The 13,651-nt window shown below is 33.2% G+C and overlaps 1 protein-coding gene across 1 annotated transcript; it reads left to right on the forward strand.

The window, feature by feature from the left end:
• The first annotated feature begins 409 nt into the window (after positions 1-409).
• Positions 410-1,556, forward strand: LOC105793603 (hevamine-A). The gene has a single exon (XM_012622482.2). It carries the CDS (start codon positions 436-438, stop codon positions 1,336-1,338), a length of 903 nt encoding a protein of 300 aa, XP_012477936.1. The 5' UTR covers positions 410-435; the 3' UTR covers positions 1,339-1,556.
• The last annotated feature ends 12,095 nt before the right edge of the window (positions 1,557-13,651 follow it).

Below are 13,651 nucleotides of genomic sequence, written 5' to 3' on the forward strand. Positions count from 1 at the left end.
ATAAAAAAAAAAGTTAACCACCATGAAGGTAGCTAGGTCAATGGTGTTAATTGAAACTCCCATCGTCGTATTCAAAATCTTTGAGTCCATAGGATAATCTGTCCCATGTTTTTCTAAACATATAGTATAACTAATTTGATTTCAGCAAGCAAGAAAGATCTTAACTTGAGAACGAAGCTAGTTTAGATAAAATTATCATCAAAACAAAAAAAAAGACCAATTAGTTTATCTGTGAAATTAGACAAATTATTAACGAACATGGCTAGCATGTACTATTAAATTGAAAAGAGTGAACCGCCAAAATCGGGTCTTCGCTCATATTTTAATGTGACGACGTCTTGCTTGGGCTCTCGCTCGACTTTATATAAGCCAGCCTGCCACATTTTTATCCGCATTGTGAAAACACAGGTTAAACTCCAAAGACCAGTCTCAACAATGTTCACAAAAACAAAACCCATATCTAATCTTCTTGTCTCCTTCCTGGTCCTGGCAGCCCTGATTGAGGTCTCCCATGCTGGTGGGATCGCAATCTATTGGGGTCAGAGCGGCTCCGAGACAACCTTAAACCAAACTTGTAACACTGGCCGCTACAAATACGTTAACATAGCCTTCCTCAATAAGTTTGGCAGCCGACGAACCCCCGGGCTCAACCTCGCAGGCCATTGCAACCCAGCAAATGGTGGTTGTAGGGTTGCAAGTTCAGAAATCAAACACTGCCAAAGCAAAGGCATCAAGGTAATGCTCTCCATTGGTGGTGGCATTGGCCAGTACTCTCTGGCTTCTAAAGCCGATGCCAAGAGGGTAGCCGCTTATCTATACAACAACTTCTTGGGTGGAAGATCAGCTTCCCGGCCATTAGGAAGTGCCGTGTTGAATGGTATAGACTTCGACATAGAGCTCGGCTCCACTAAATACTGGGCTGATCTTGCACGCTACTTGGCTGCATATAGCAAGCCTGGGAAAAAGGTTTACCTATCGGCTGCTCCTCAGTGTCCCATCCCAGATAAATTCTTAGGGTCTGCACTTAGTACTGGACTCTTCGATTATGTTTGGGTTCAGTTTTATAACAATCCCCCATGCCAATACAGTCCGGGTAACACAAGCAAGATTCTAGCTTCATGGAAACGGTGGGTTAGGATGAAGTCGATAAAGAAGTTGTTTTTAGGGTTGCCCGCAGCCAGGGCGGCAGCTGGAAGTGGGTATATTCCACCTGATGTCTTAACCTCTAAAATAATTCCAGAGATCAGGAAATCATCAAAGTATGGAGGTGTTATGCTTTGGAACAGATACTATGATAGGGTCAATGGCTACAGTGCTGCCATTAAAAGCAAGGTATAAACTATTTATATATGGAAGAAACTATAATATGAAGCAAGCAACCTCGGCAGGCTTCAGTTACTAGCGATAGCTGGGGGCAAATCAGTGTTGAAGAATAAGTTGCTTCAGTGTTCTTATTACTTTCATCAATCAATGTGTTAATTATGTAATAGTGCTCCACTGCGAATAATCTACTGTAGTACTAATAATAAACAGATATATTTGAAAATTGGATATCATCATTTCATGGCCAGTTTTACTAGTAATGAAACAGATTTCATTACTTATTATAAACATATTTATTATAAATATTTTACATATTAATTTGATATTAATTTAATTAAAAAATTAATATAATATTTTTCTTTTCATATGATAACTAATGAGAAATGATTATATGAAACTGTGATTCCACGTTATCCCTATCCATTTCCAATAGGAGCATGATAAATCAGATTTTTTCTCTTGATTTTTAGTTTTTTCCTCGTGAAAAAAATTCAAATCCAACTACAAATACTAAAAATCGAGAGGAAAAATCTAAATTGTCATGCTCCTATTGAAAAGAGATAGGGATGGCGTAGAATCACAGTTTCATAAAATCCCTTCTCGATAACTAATATAGTGTGATGATATTTTTTTTGTCTTTTCATGTTTTTATATAATATTTAAATAAAATAGTTAAAAGTTATATATCCAATGATCAAATACTTGTTTAATAAGATATATATGCAAGATTTTATTCACTCACCTATAATTATTATTGAATAAAATTTAAAAGATAATTTTTACATAAAATGATTTCTTTCACACATTTTAAGGGGTTGTCGGCTCATTATTGTAATCAATGTAGTTTATATCGTATCGGTAAACGCATCGATTGTGCTTAAGTACGGGTACATATCAATATTGGTTTTTTTTTGGATTTATCAATATATTTTTAATATTTTTCATATGTATTTTGCTAAATACTCAAATTAAGAAAACCTTACCAAGCATTTCAATGTTTATGACTAGGACCAAACATAATAAATAGCCATTTAGGTGCAAAACCACTTCTTTTCTTTTCTTTATTTTATTTTTTCTTTTTATTTTGAAAGCAAGCCTAACCTTAGGTTTTCAAATAGAGGTTTTTCATGCATTTTACTCGATTTGTAGCATAAAATTAGGTGATATTCACGTTTTTGTAATAGAACCATGACAGTCAACTTAAATATTACTTGAAAAGACAAGAAAACATAAAAACACAATTTAAATCATTTTATTAGAAAAAGTTAATGGTGCTTAGTTATTTAGATAAGTTATTCACATCATTTGGATCAAGTGGTTGGGTGTAATGGTAAGGTACATTACACTTTCAAGGAGAGAACGTAGATACGAACTTTGGAGACAATATTATTGAGAGAAACAGTCACAAACTCCGAAGATAGACTCTAAAACGGACATGCATAATATAAAAAAAATATAAAAAAATTAAATCTCAAACTTTAATAGAGAGACAAAACCATATTTAAGGTTATACTTGGATGGAATTATGAGGTCCTTATACTCTAGGGTTGGATGCAATTTAGTTGGTGTAAAAAACGAAATAATTTAACCATGTTATATTCAAAAGTGAGTAAATAGCATAATTAAAAACAACATAAACATTTTCGTTAATAAACTATAGAGTAATCAGCGAGTTAGCCATGATGTGTTGTATTTATATTCCACAAATTAAGCTCTTTAATTAAAGAACTTATACTCGATGCATTTCGTAGGGCCTTTTCTTACTTTTTGTATTTAATAGATTTCATGCTTAATTCTAGTTCTCATGAAATTTTTACACTTTTCTGAATAAAATGGTAAGAGTATGTCATTAGAGACTTAACCTTTTGTCTCGAATTGATTTGATTGATATGCAAGTATATATAATCGTTAAAAATAATAAATTGATAATTATATCAAGTATCGTCTTCACGAGATTGTCTATATGAATCAAGTATTACAAAATTAATTACTAGCAAATTGATTGCTGATGAAAATAAATTTAATTGATGAGTTTGATTAAATTAAACTATCCTAAATATGCTTAAAATTAAATTAAATTAAATAAATGAAGGAATGAGCCATGTATGTGTCAGAATAATTCTCCTTCCTAAATTAAAAATATTTTAATACTGCTAATGATGTTACGGAAAATTCCATGGCAACTCGGTATTTATTAATTCTATTTTAATTACGAGTACTTTGGCTTCTCTTGAAGTCCAAAGTTTAACCTCTTGTCTGTATATGTCTATGTTTGTTACGACTTCAAGGTTACTTTTTCAGGAATCGCTAAGAATTCAACTTATTAAACTATTAAGTATAGCATATGTCTCTGTCAACAACTTAGTAAAATTAATAAGCAGAAAAACATATTAATGTGAGGTAACAATAATATTTCTATAATGAAACAATTTAGTCACATGAATCCTAGGATTATGCAAGGTAATAAGGTTCTCTCGAATATAAATTAAACATGCACCATTCAAATAGTGTGTCAACTAATTACAGTCTGGTTATGATTTAATAATTAATTCAATTGCATTTCCCACATTTGTAATGCATGAATAACATAGTCATAATTTTATCTAAATGCATAAACAGTCGAAGCACATAACATCACTAATGGCATGAATAATCTAAGCTATAGAAATTAAACTATTCTAACACCAAAGGAATTAAGAAAGCATAATTATATTAAAAACATAAAATTTAGTTGCAATCATGTTTCTTAAATTGAACAACAACAAATTAAAAGAGCAAAGGGAAATAAATGCAAAGTTGTTTTCGATAGTTCTTTGTGGCACAACTTCCTTGCTCCTCCTTTGTGCTTCACTCCTTGCTTTATCAATCAAGCCAAAGTGCTCCTCCAATGGTTGAATGGGCTGTTCCCAAATTCTTGCACAACCCACTTGAAAAATGGGAAAATGGGAAAGGAAAGCAAAGAGAGAAAAGAAAGAAAGATGGATGAATAAAGGATGATGAAATGACGGAGTGAGGGGTGGTAATTATCCTAGTAGGGGGAAACTTGTATTTTATAAAAATAGCAAGTCAATCCCCCTTCTTATTGCTGATCACCTTGAGAAAAGGAATAGGAAGGATGACTTTGCTAAAGATAGCTAATCCAAGGCATTTTTCAAGGGGGAGTTGAACAATCACTTAGCAAAGTTATTGGGGGCTGTTTTGTAATTTTTTTAACAAGTCTAAGGACCCTAAATTAAATATGAAATGGATGGTTGGGTTGCTTGTAGTTGAATTTGGGCACTCTCCTCCTTAATTGGACGGTTTGGCTCTAAAATTGAGCAGCATACTTGACTATTTCACTAGTCCGATTCCTAAGTTGGGTCAAGTCTGTCCATTATACATAATCCTAATTAATTTTAGATGTCCATAGTTGATTAATTATTAGCTCTCCTTGGCATGACTTTTGCTACAGAAGATTGCTACAACATCGAGCATTGAGCAGGTGAGCTTCAAGGCTAATTTTCCTCCTATTGCATAAAACTATGTCAAATTAGCATGTAAGTAACAAAAAATGTAAATTTGTATTTAATTTTGTCCATCTAAGTAATTTTGTAATAAAATTAAAAAGTTCGTTATTAAAATACTCGAAACTTGCATGAATTACTAGTAAAAAGGTGCTAAAAAAGTCGATATAAGTTAGATTTATCACCTTTGAGTTGAGCTTGTTTTAGGTACTTAGTTGATACAAAAATAAGAACATGAGCTTAAACGCAAGGTCACAACATTGAGGATTCAATGTTGTGACACCAATATCTTCTCCATCAACTAAAGAGTTGGACTTCCAGAAATTGCAGATTCGAGTGGACTGCCTCCAAGGTCGCAACACCAAGGTGTTGATTTCACGACACTAGCCTCTATGGTCGCAACATCGGGCTAGTGGTGTAACAACTCATTATTTAATGGTGTTAGAAACAGTGGTTTCGATACCACAATTTCATCCGGTGTGTCAGTAAATATTATTTATTTAATATTTATGAGTCTAATAGAGTGTCGTATTAAAGTTTGGTTCAATGATTTTGATGTTTGGTTGGTTAATTAGGTAAAAAAGACTAAACCATAAAAGCTGAAAAAGTTAATCGTTATTAATTAAAGGTGTTAAATCCTTATAAAAGCATGATTGAATGGCTTTAAATGGTAATTACCCATATTTTGAAGCGTGCGGACAATTAATGGTTATTATTAAGTATTTTATATGTTAAAATATATATTTAATTAATGATATTATATGTTCAATAATAAAAGAAAAAAAGAATCATTATCTTGATTTGGTTACCAATGAAAATAAACATTAAAAAATCATTGTTAAAGCTTCTTAAGTTCAGCCAAAAAAAAAAACTCCTTGTATATTAAGCAACGAATCAATTGGTAGATAAACACGAAAAGGGAAATTTTGCTAAGTAGTCCTTGGTGTCGTGCTTGCTGCTATTTCGATTTAGGTAAGTTCATATAATACTTTTTTTAAAATATAAATGTATTGTGTTTTGGTAAAATATATATAACTTGTAGTGAATGGTTATGAAATAGAAATTTTGACTACTAAATTGATTAGAGTCTGAAGTTTAGCATAGTTGATGTATGTTAATGAAAATGGGAAATGATACGACTGAATTCATGTAAATGTGATCATGTTTAAAGAGCTGAATGATACAGATATGAATTGAGGCTCGTATGAACTTAGTGAATGGTTAGGATACAAATGACATGTCATTAGATCTATTATCATTTCGGGTGTTGGTCTTGGATGTCTTACTGGTGGCTAATGTCCTACATTTGTTGCGGATTATTCACAACTTGTGTGAGAAGTATCGCGTAATATTATCATCCCAACCCATAGCTCATGTGTGTAGGCCCATTTTCATAACTCATGTGAGCATTATATTCACAGCTTGTGTGAACATTATTATCCCACGTATCCAATGTTATTTCACTATAGTCTATTGGGTGGAAACTGGATATATGAAATGGAAATAACATTTGATTAAATTACAAGGGAATGAATATGAAATATGAATGCATGTAGTGTATATAGTATAAAAGCATGGATTATGATTTATGTTACGGTTGTGAATATGCTAACCTTGTTGGCTTGTGATTTGCATAGGACAAAGAATGCCATGTTTCTAATTTGTGTATATATATGTGATCAATGTTTAGGTTATACTAAGATCGATAACTTATGTTTAAATTTCGTACGAACTTACTAAGCATTGTACTGCTTACGTTTTCTTTGTTTGATTTCTTGTAGATCATTGAAAATTTAGCAATCGATTGGAAATCAAGTCAGAGCACATACTATCTGTTCAAGGACTCGGTAGATTTTTTCATCATTTTGGGATAGGTTATAAGTGGCATGTAAATAGGTCTTTTGGTTACATATGTTTATATGCGAGTGTGGTTTGAAATGATACTTATTTGTTAAATGGTATTTTGGTTAAGTTGGTAACCTTATGGATATAAATGTCTATATATATGTAATGTTTTAATCTTGCTCCATAGATTACATTTTAATGTATTAAGGAATGGATAGGTATGGCATGTATGTGCAATGGTTGTTGTATGCTTGAGCTTAAATGCAACATTTGGGATGTAGTAGATTTTGAATTGGTTAAGTTATGTTATTTGGTCCAAAAGATAAGTTTACGATAATTGCTTAAAAATGTTATGTTTTGGTATTTGAAATGGCGATTACGTTAAAAACGTTTTGGTATGAGAATGGTGGTATGAATGGTGATGAATATTTGATTATAAATGTTTGAATTGAAGTGTCAATTGTGGCATATTGGTTAGGCACACAGGATGGATGATTTAAGATTATGTTTTGGTATATTTTTTATGTTTTTAAATAGGTTGATTGATGATTTAATGCTTTTTTGTGACCTAAGTGAACTTAGTGGTAGGTAACTTGTTGGAAAAGGTTTATGTAGTTACACACAGCCAAATACACTATCGTGTGGTCTATTTCATTTAGGTGATATTTGGGATGCATGATTACAGTTAGTTACATGGCTTGGCGATGGTCGTGTGACTCGAGATAAAATGGCAATAGTATATTATTCGGTTTGACAACACGGCCTTGTCACTTAGCTTCAGACGACCTCAGCCTATCACATAGCCTGGCCATACAGTTGTGTGACTCTTATTTACTAAAATTTGTGTACTTTTTGTATAGTTTACAATTAAGTATTCGCATGTTCTCGGGTTGGTTTAAAGGCTTTCGCAAGTCTATTTAAGACTCAGATTGAGTATGAATACTATGAAACTATGTTATGTGAGATGTTTATATGAAATATTGTATGTTCAAGTGTATATACAAGTGTTATATGTTCTTTTTTCTTTCTTAGCATCTTGTAGCTTGGGTAAAATGATCAAATTAGGATAGGGGTGTTATAAGTGGTGTCACAATGCTAGCCACAACCTTGAAGAATGAAGAAGTTGAGCTTGCCTAAGTAGCATGTCACTACACCAAAGACCATGGTCGCGAAACTAAAGGACCAAATATATATATAACTTGTAGTGAACGGTTATGAAATAGCAATTTTGATTACTAGATGGATTAAAGCATGAAGTATAGCGTAGTTGATGTATGTGAATGAAAATTGGAAATGATACGATTGAATTCATGTAAATGCGATAATGTTTAAAGAACTAAATGATATGGATATGTATTAATGCTCGTATGAACTTAGTGAATGGCTAGGATACAAATGACATGTCATTAGAGTTACTACCATTTCAGGTGTTGGTCTTGGATGTCTTATTGATGGCTAAGGCCCTACATTTGTGTGGAATCTTCATAGCTCATGTGAGTAACATCGGGTAACATTATCATTCTGACCCACAACTCATGTAAGCAGGCCTATTTTTACAACTCGTGTGAGCATTTACATTCATAGCTCAAGAGAGCATTATATTCACAGCTCGTGTGAGCATTGTTATCCCGCTTATTCAATGTTATTTATCTATAGTTCATCGGGTGGAAACTAGATATATGAAATGGAAATGACATATGAGTTAAGTAAAAGATAATGAATATTATATATGAATTCATGTGGTATATAATGTTACAGTTGTGAATATGCTAACCTTGTTCGCTTGTGACGTGCATAGGACAAAGAATGTCATATTTCCAAATTTTGTATATATATGTGATCAATGGTTAGGTTATACTAAGATTGGTAAGTTATATTTAAATTTCGTACGAACTTACTAAGTATTGTGTTGCTTATTTTTGATTTGTTTGATTTCTTGTAGATCATCAAAAATTTTGCAGTCGGATGGAAATCAAGTCGAAGCTCACACTATCCATTCAACGACTTGGTATATTTTTTATCATTTTGGGATAGGTTATAAGTGGCATGTAAATAGGTTTGTTTGTTACATATGTTTATATGCGAGTTGTGGTTTGAAATGATACATTTTTTGTTAAATGGTATTTTGGTTAAGTTGGTAACCTTTTGGATATGAATGTCTATATATATGTAATGCTTTGATCTTGCTCCATAGATTACATTTCAATGGATTAAGGAATGGATAGGTATGACATGTATGTGCAATGGTTTTTGTATGTTTGAGCTTAAATGCAACATTTGGGATGAATTAGATTTTGAATTGGTTAAGTTATGTTATTTGGTCCAAAAGGTAAGTTTATGGTAAGTTCTTAAAAATACTATGTCTTGGTATTCGAAATGGTGGTTATGTTAAAATGGTTTTGGTATGAGAATGGTGGTATGAATGGTGATGAATGTTTGATTATCAATGTTTGAATTGAGGTGCCAATTGTGGCATATTGATTAGGTACTTAGGATAGATTATTTAAGATTGTGTTTTGGTATAGTTTTGATGTTTTTGAATAGGTTGATTGATGATTTAATGCTTGCTTGTGACCTAAGTGAACATAGGGGTAGGTAACTTGTTGGAAAAGGTTCTTGTAGGTGCACATGACTTGATACACAGTCGTGTGCTATACATAGGCATATGGCACAGTTTGTGGTCTGTTTGATTTATGTGTTAATATAGATTAAGAAAGATGGAATAGTGAAAGTGATCGGGGAAAAGATAAGGTTATCGACTAATTTACGAAAATAGTCGTTTTGCATCCGAGGTAAGTTATGTGTAAATAATAGTAATATATTTATATAAATTGTGAATTATATTTGATATGTGAATTAATATTTAATGTGGAAGGAAAATTTTTCATGAATTATTCAAGTGATAAAGTGTTTAAAATAAAGTGTTAAGTGTAAATTCTCGGTTGAACTTAGGAATAGAAGTGGATACAAGTGAATGTCACTAGAGACCGATATTCTGATGTTACAAGAAGTCCCGGTCTTTGGGTGATCCAGCATGTGTTGCAGATACCTGAAAGCTTGTATGAGCAGGCCCGTGGACATTTCCAGTGTTATTTATCAGTGGTAGCTTCGGCTACATTTCAGTGGTAGCTACAACTACATATCGGTAGTTTTGGCTACATACCAGTGTGGCATTTATGTGCTAATTCTCTACGTATCCGTGTATATTCCGAGTGTTCAACGGGATTAATAATGAGTTAAACTGAATATGAAATGAGGTATGTATGCAGTTACATTTGAAAGAATGAACATATGTGATAAATGTTAAGTGTGTAAATGTATATGCAAATGAATTTGGTAAGATTGTGCATATATAAGTGATTGAATTTGCCAAGAAATGTAGTGATTAGTTATATGTTAAAAAAATGTTAATTATTAAATGAGTGCTTATTGTTTACTTGTAACTTACTAAGCTATTAGTAGCTTACTCCTTTCTTCCTTTCCTTTGTTTTATAGCGTTTTGAGCTTACTCGAATTAGGGATTGTCGGAGCTTTGTATCACACTATCAAGAGACATCTCGGTATTATGTGATTTCAAAACATTTAAAGCTATGGCATGTATAGAGACTTATTCATTTTTAGTATGTTCATATGATATGGCTAAAGATTAGCTATTGAAATGGTTAGTAAAGAACATGTTTTGGTATTATATATGTTTAAATGGTAGCTAATACAAAGAGCCAGTTTTTGGACAGCAGTAGTGACGTGATTTCAAAAAATCACCACAAAAAGTAGAAATGGAATTAGAGAGTTCATGATATATATAATTAAATCTTATTAAGTCTATTTTTACATAAAAAAAACAGTGTAGGAAAAGGAATTTTATATTTTTGAAATATTTGAATTTTAGTGAGTTAGGGTCAGAATGGTTTTTGAAGTCCTCTGTTCTAAATTTAGAAATTCATTAAAATTGTACAGAAAGAATTATGGGTCATAATTTATATGTCTAGATTCATTAGTGAGTATATTTTCAAAAGAATCAAACAATAACATTATATGAATTCTTTACAATGAGATAATTGATTTTTAGTGACAAGAGGTCAGAATTATTGAGCAGTGAAATATGGGAGAATTTAACAAATGAATTGTACTAATTGGCTAAGCCAAAAATTCTGGAAAGTTTATGCTAAGAGGGTATATGAGTCTAGTTTTAGAGAAAATTTACGAATCTAAATTTCGAGTTTCATAACTCGAGTTATAATTAAATTAGTGACAGTCGCGCAGGTGTAGAGTTTTGTTAGGAATAGTGAAATTAATTTTGAAAGCAAATTTTTGTGTTCCGAACTAGTAAGTTAAGTCAGATAACACCTCATGCTCGACTCCGAAAACGGTCTCGGGTAAGGGAGTGTTACAGGAATGATTCTATTATTAATTGTAGAAGAAAACATATTGTATTAAAATGTCAGAGCGATGAGATGGTTAATGTGGAAAGTAATAGATTTGACCATGCCACCATCATTATTTTTGCCTTGTCAGCTTACAAACTTGTTAGAAAAGGTTGTGAAGTGTATTTAGCTTATATCCTTGATACTAGAGCTTCAAACTAAAAAAATTGAGCTAGTTCCGAATGTTTGAGAATTTGTTCATGCTTTCCTAGAAGAATTGCCAAGGTTACCACCAATCAGGGAGGTTGAATTTGCTATTGAATTGGCACCGAGAACGTTTCTGATATCTATTGCTGTATATAGAATGGAATCAGCTGAATTAAAAGAACTAAAACCAAAGTTGCAAGAGTTGTTCGACAAACATTTTATTCGGCTGAGTGTGTCTCCCAGGGGTGCTCCAGTGTTATTTGTAAAGAAGAAAAAAGGGTCGATGAGATTGTGTATTGACTATCAATAATTGAATAAATTCACAACTCTGAATAAATATACCTACCCCGCATTGATGATTTATTTGATCAGTTAAAAGGGGTGAGAGTGTTTTCAAAAATCATCATTCGTTAGGGATATTATCAGCTTAGGTTTGAAGAGATAGACATGCCAAAAATTGTCTTTCAGACTAGGTACAGAGTTATGTCGTTTGGGTTATAAAATGTTGTAGTTGTATTTATGGATTTTATGAATATAATATTTTGATCGTATTTAGACAAGTTTGTTATTGTTTTCATTGATGATATATTGATTTATTCGAGAAATGAGACTGAGCATGCTCAACATTTGTAACACGCTAACTCGACTCGGTCACCAAATCCAGGTGCGGGTGTCACAAATAATTTGGGTTAACATTCCTACTAAAACCTCACTAAGTTTAAAACATATGGTATTAATGATTTAAAAATATAAACTTACAATAGGATTTAAATTTAATACAAAGTATAAAGTCCTGACTCCGGACAACAGGATTTAAATTTAATACAAAGTATATATTTAATACAAACTATTCCTCTGGTTGTGTCACCATTTCTGCGGACCCGTCATTACCTTTACCCATGTTTCTACTTTTCTGGTTGTGTCACCATTTCTTTCCACCATGTTCTCAAAGGGTAATCCTATGACCTACCATGTCAATAGCCTTTGGGTTTTTTCCTTTTGGCAATCTTTCTATATCAATTTAGCCCGTGACAGACTCTGTCCTTTTCATAATCTCGTATAAATAACTCGCCGTCCTTCCATTGGCATAACTACACCCTGGTGGACTAAACCCTGCTTAGTTTAATTAGTGATCGAAATACTTCTTGTAATCCACTTTGGTCGCTTTACTTTACCCTTAAGCGTAGCATGCCCTTCTACTACGAACCTTTATAACCTTCAATACCCAGCTGAATGTCGCTGTGTGACCATTTGAGTTCACAATTTCTCTTTCATATCGCAACCCCGCATAACTCACCATTTGGCTGATACTTCCTCATTGGTTTCCCTTTTAAGAGGGATAGTCTTGACAAACATTTCTCTTTTATACCGTAACCCTCTTTTCTTGTAGACTAGACCTACTTTCCTTATCTCACTTACAACCCTACTGGGTTTCTCTGAGCACCCTATAGTGGTTCTTAATGACAGATCCTTATCTACGATCCCCAATTTGTTCACTCATTAGTTTTCTTGTAAATTAAGCACAACTAGCTCAGTAGTTTGAATAACTAATTTCTGGCAGGTTACCACCCTCATGTCTTTTCGGCTTCTATGATTACCGTCTTGGCCTTATTTCCTCACTCTCTTTACATTTATCATTCATTGGCATATTCTTTCGTCCCGTCAACTAATTAGTAGTTGCCTAAATTTCCATTTTCCCTTTCAATCTTTTTTCCATGTTTGTGGGTTATTCCACAACTACTGTTCCGATCATCCACATGTGTTTATTATCCCAGCGAACTATCTTATGTTACCACAGCTGAGCTATGGTCTTAAGGCTTAAAATCATACAAGTACTACTCTAATCCTCATGTTTTCCATCCCAACGGGCTACCCAGTGTTTGACGTCCTATCAGACTACCCCATGTTTAACGTCCTATCAGAGTGTCCCGTCTTTAACGTCCCATTGGACTACCCCATGTTTAGCGTCTCGTCGGACTATAAACGATGTCATAGTGTGTCTCAACGATGGTCTGACTCTTTCTAACATCAAATTGTCTCTTGATGCAATAGCATCTTTCAACTATGGCCTTACCCAATATAACCTCGTATTTATTGTCTCGATAGACTACCTGGGATGCCATAGTCCAACTACTGTTTTATACCTTATATTCTATGTGTTTACTGTACCGATGGACTACTAGGATGGCATTGTGTCTTTCAGCTATGGTCTTCATGTTGTTTACCATGATGTCATGGTGTCTTTCAGTCGTGGTCTTACTCATTTCAGTCGTGATGCCATAGCATCTTTCAGCTATGGTCTTAATCATTTTAGGCATACAGCCTCCGATCGGTCACATGGCCTAGCCATGATCTTTTACTCTTCCAATTTCATTCCATCCATTCCTCTATTTCACCATTCTATACATT

Source organism: Gossypium raimondii, chromosome 8 (genome assembly GCF_025698545.1).
Source record: "Gossypium raimondii isolate GPD5lz chromosome 8, ASM2569854v1, whole genome shotgun sequence".
Classification (NCBI taxonomy): Eukaryota; Viridiplantae; Streptophyta; class Magnoliopsida; order Malvales; family Malvaceae; genus Gossypium; species Gossypium raimondii.

Bases quoted from the DNA above. Each gene is read 5' to 3' on its own strand.
- LOC105793603 (XM_012622482.2), top strand. From the start codon at position 436: ATGTTCACAAAAACAAAACCCATATCTAATCTTCTTGTCTCCTTCCTG.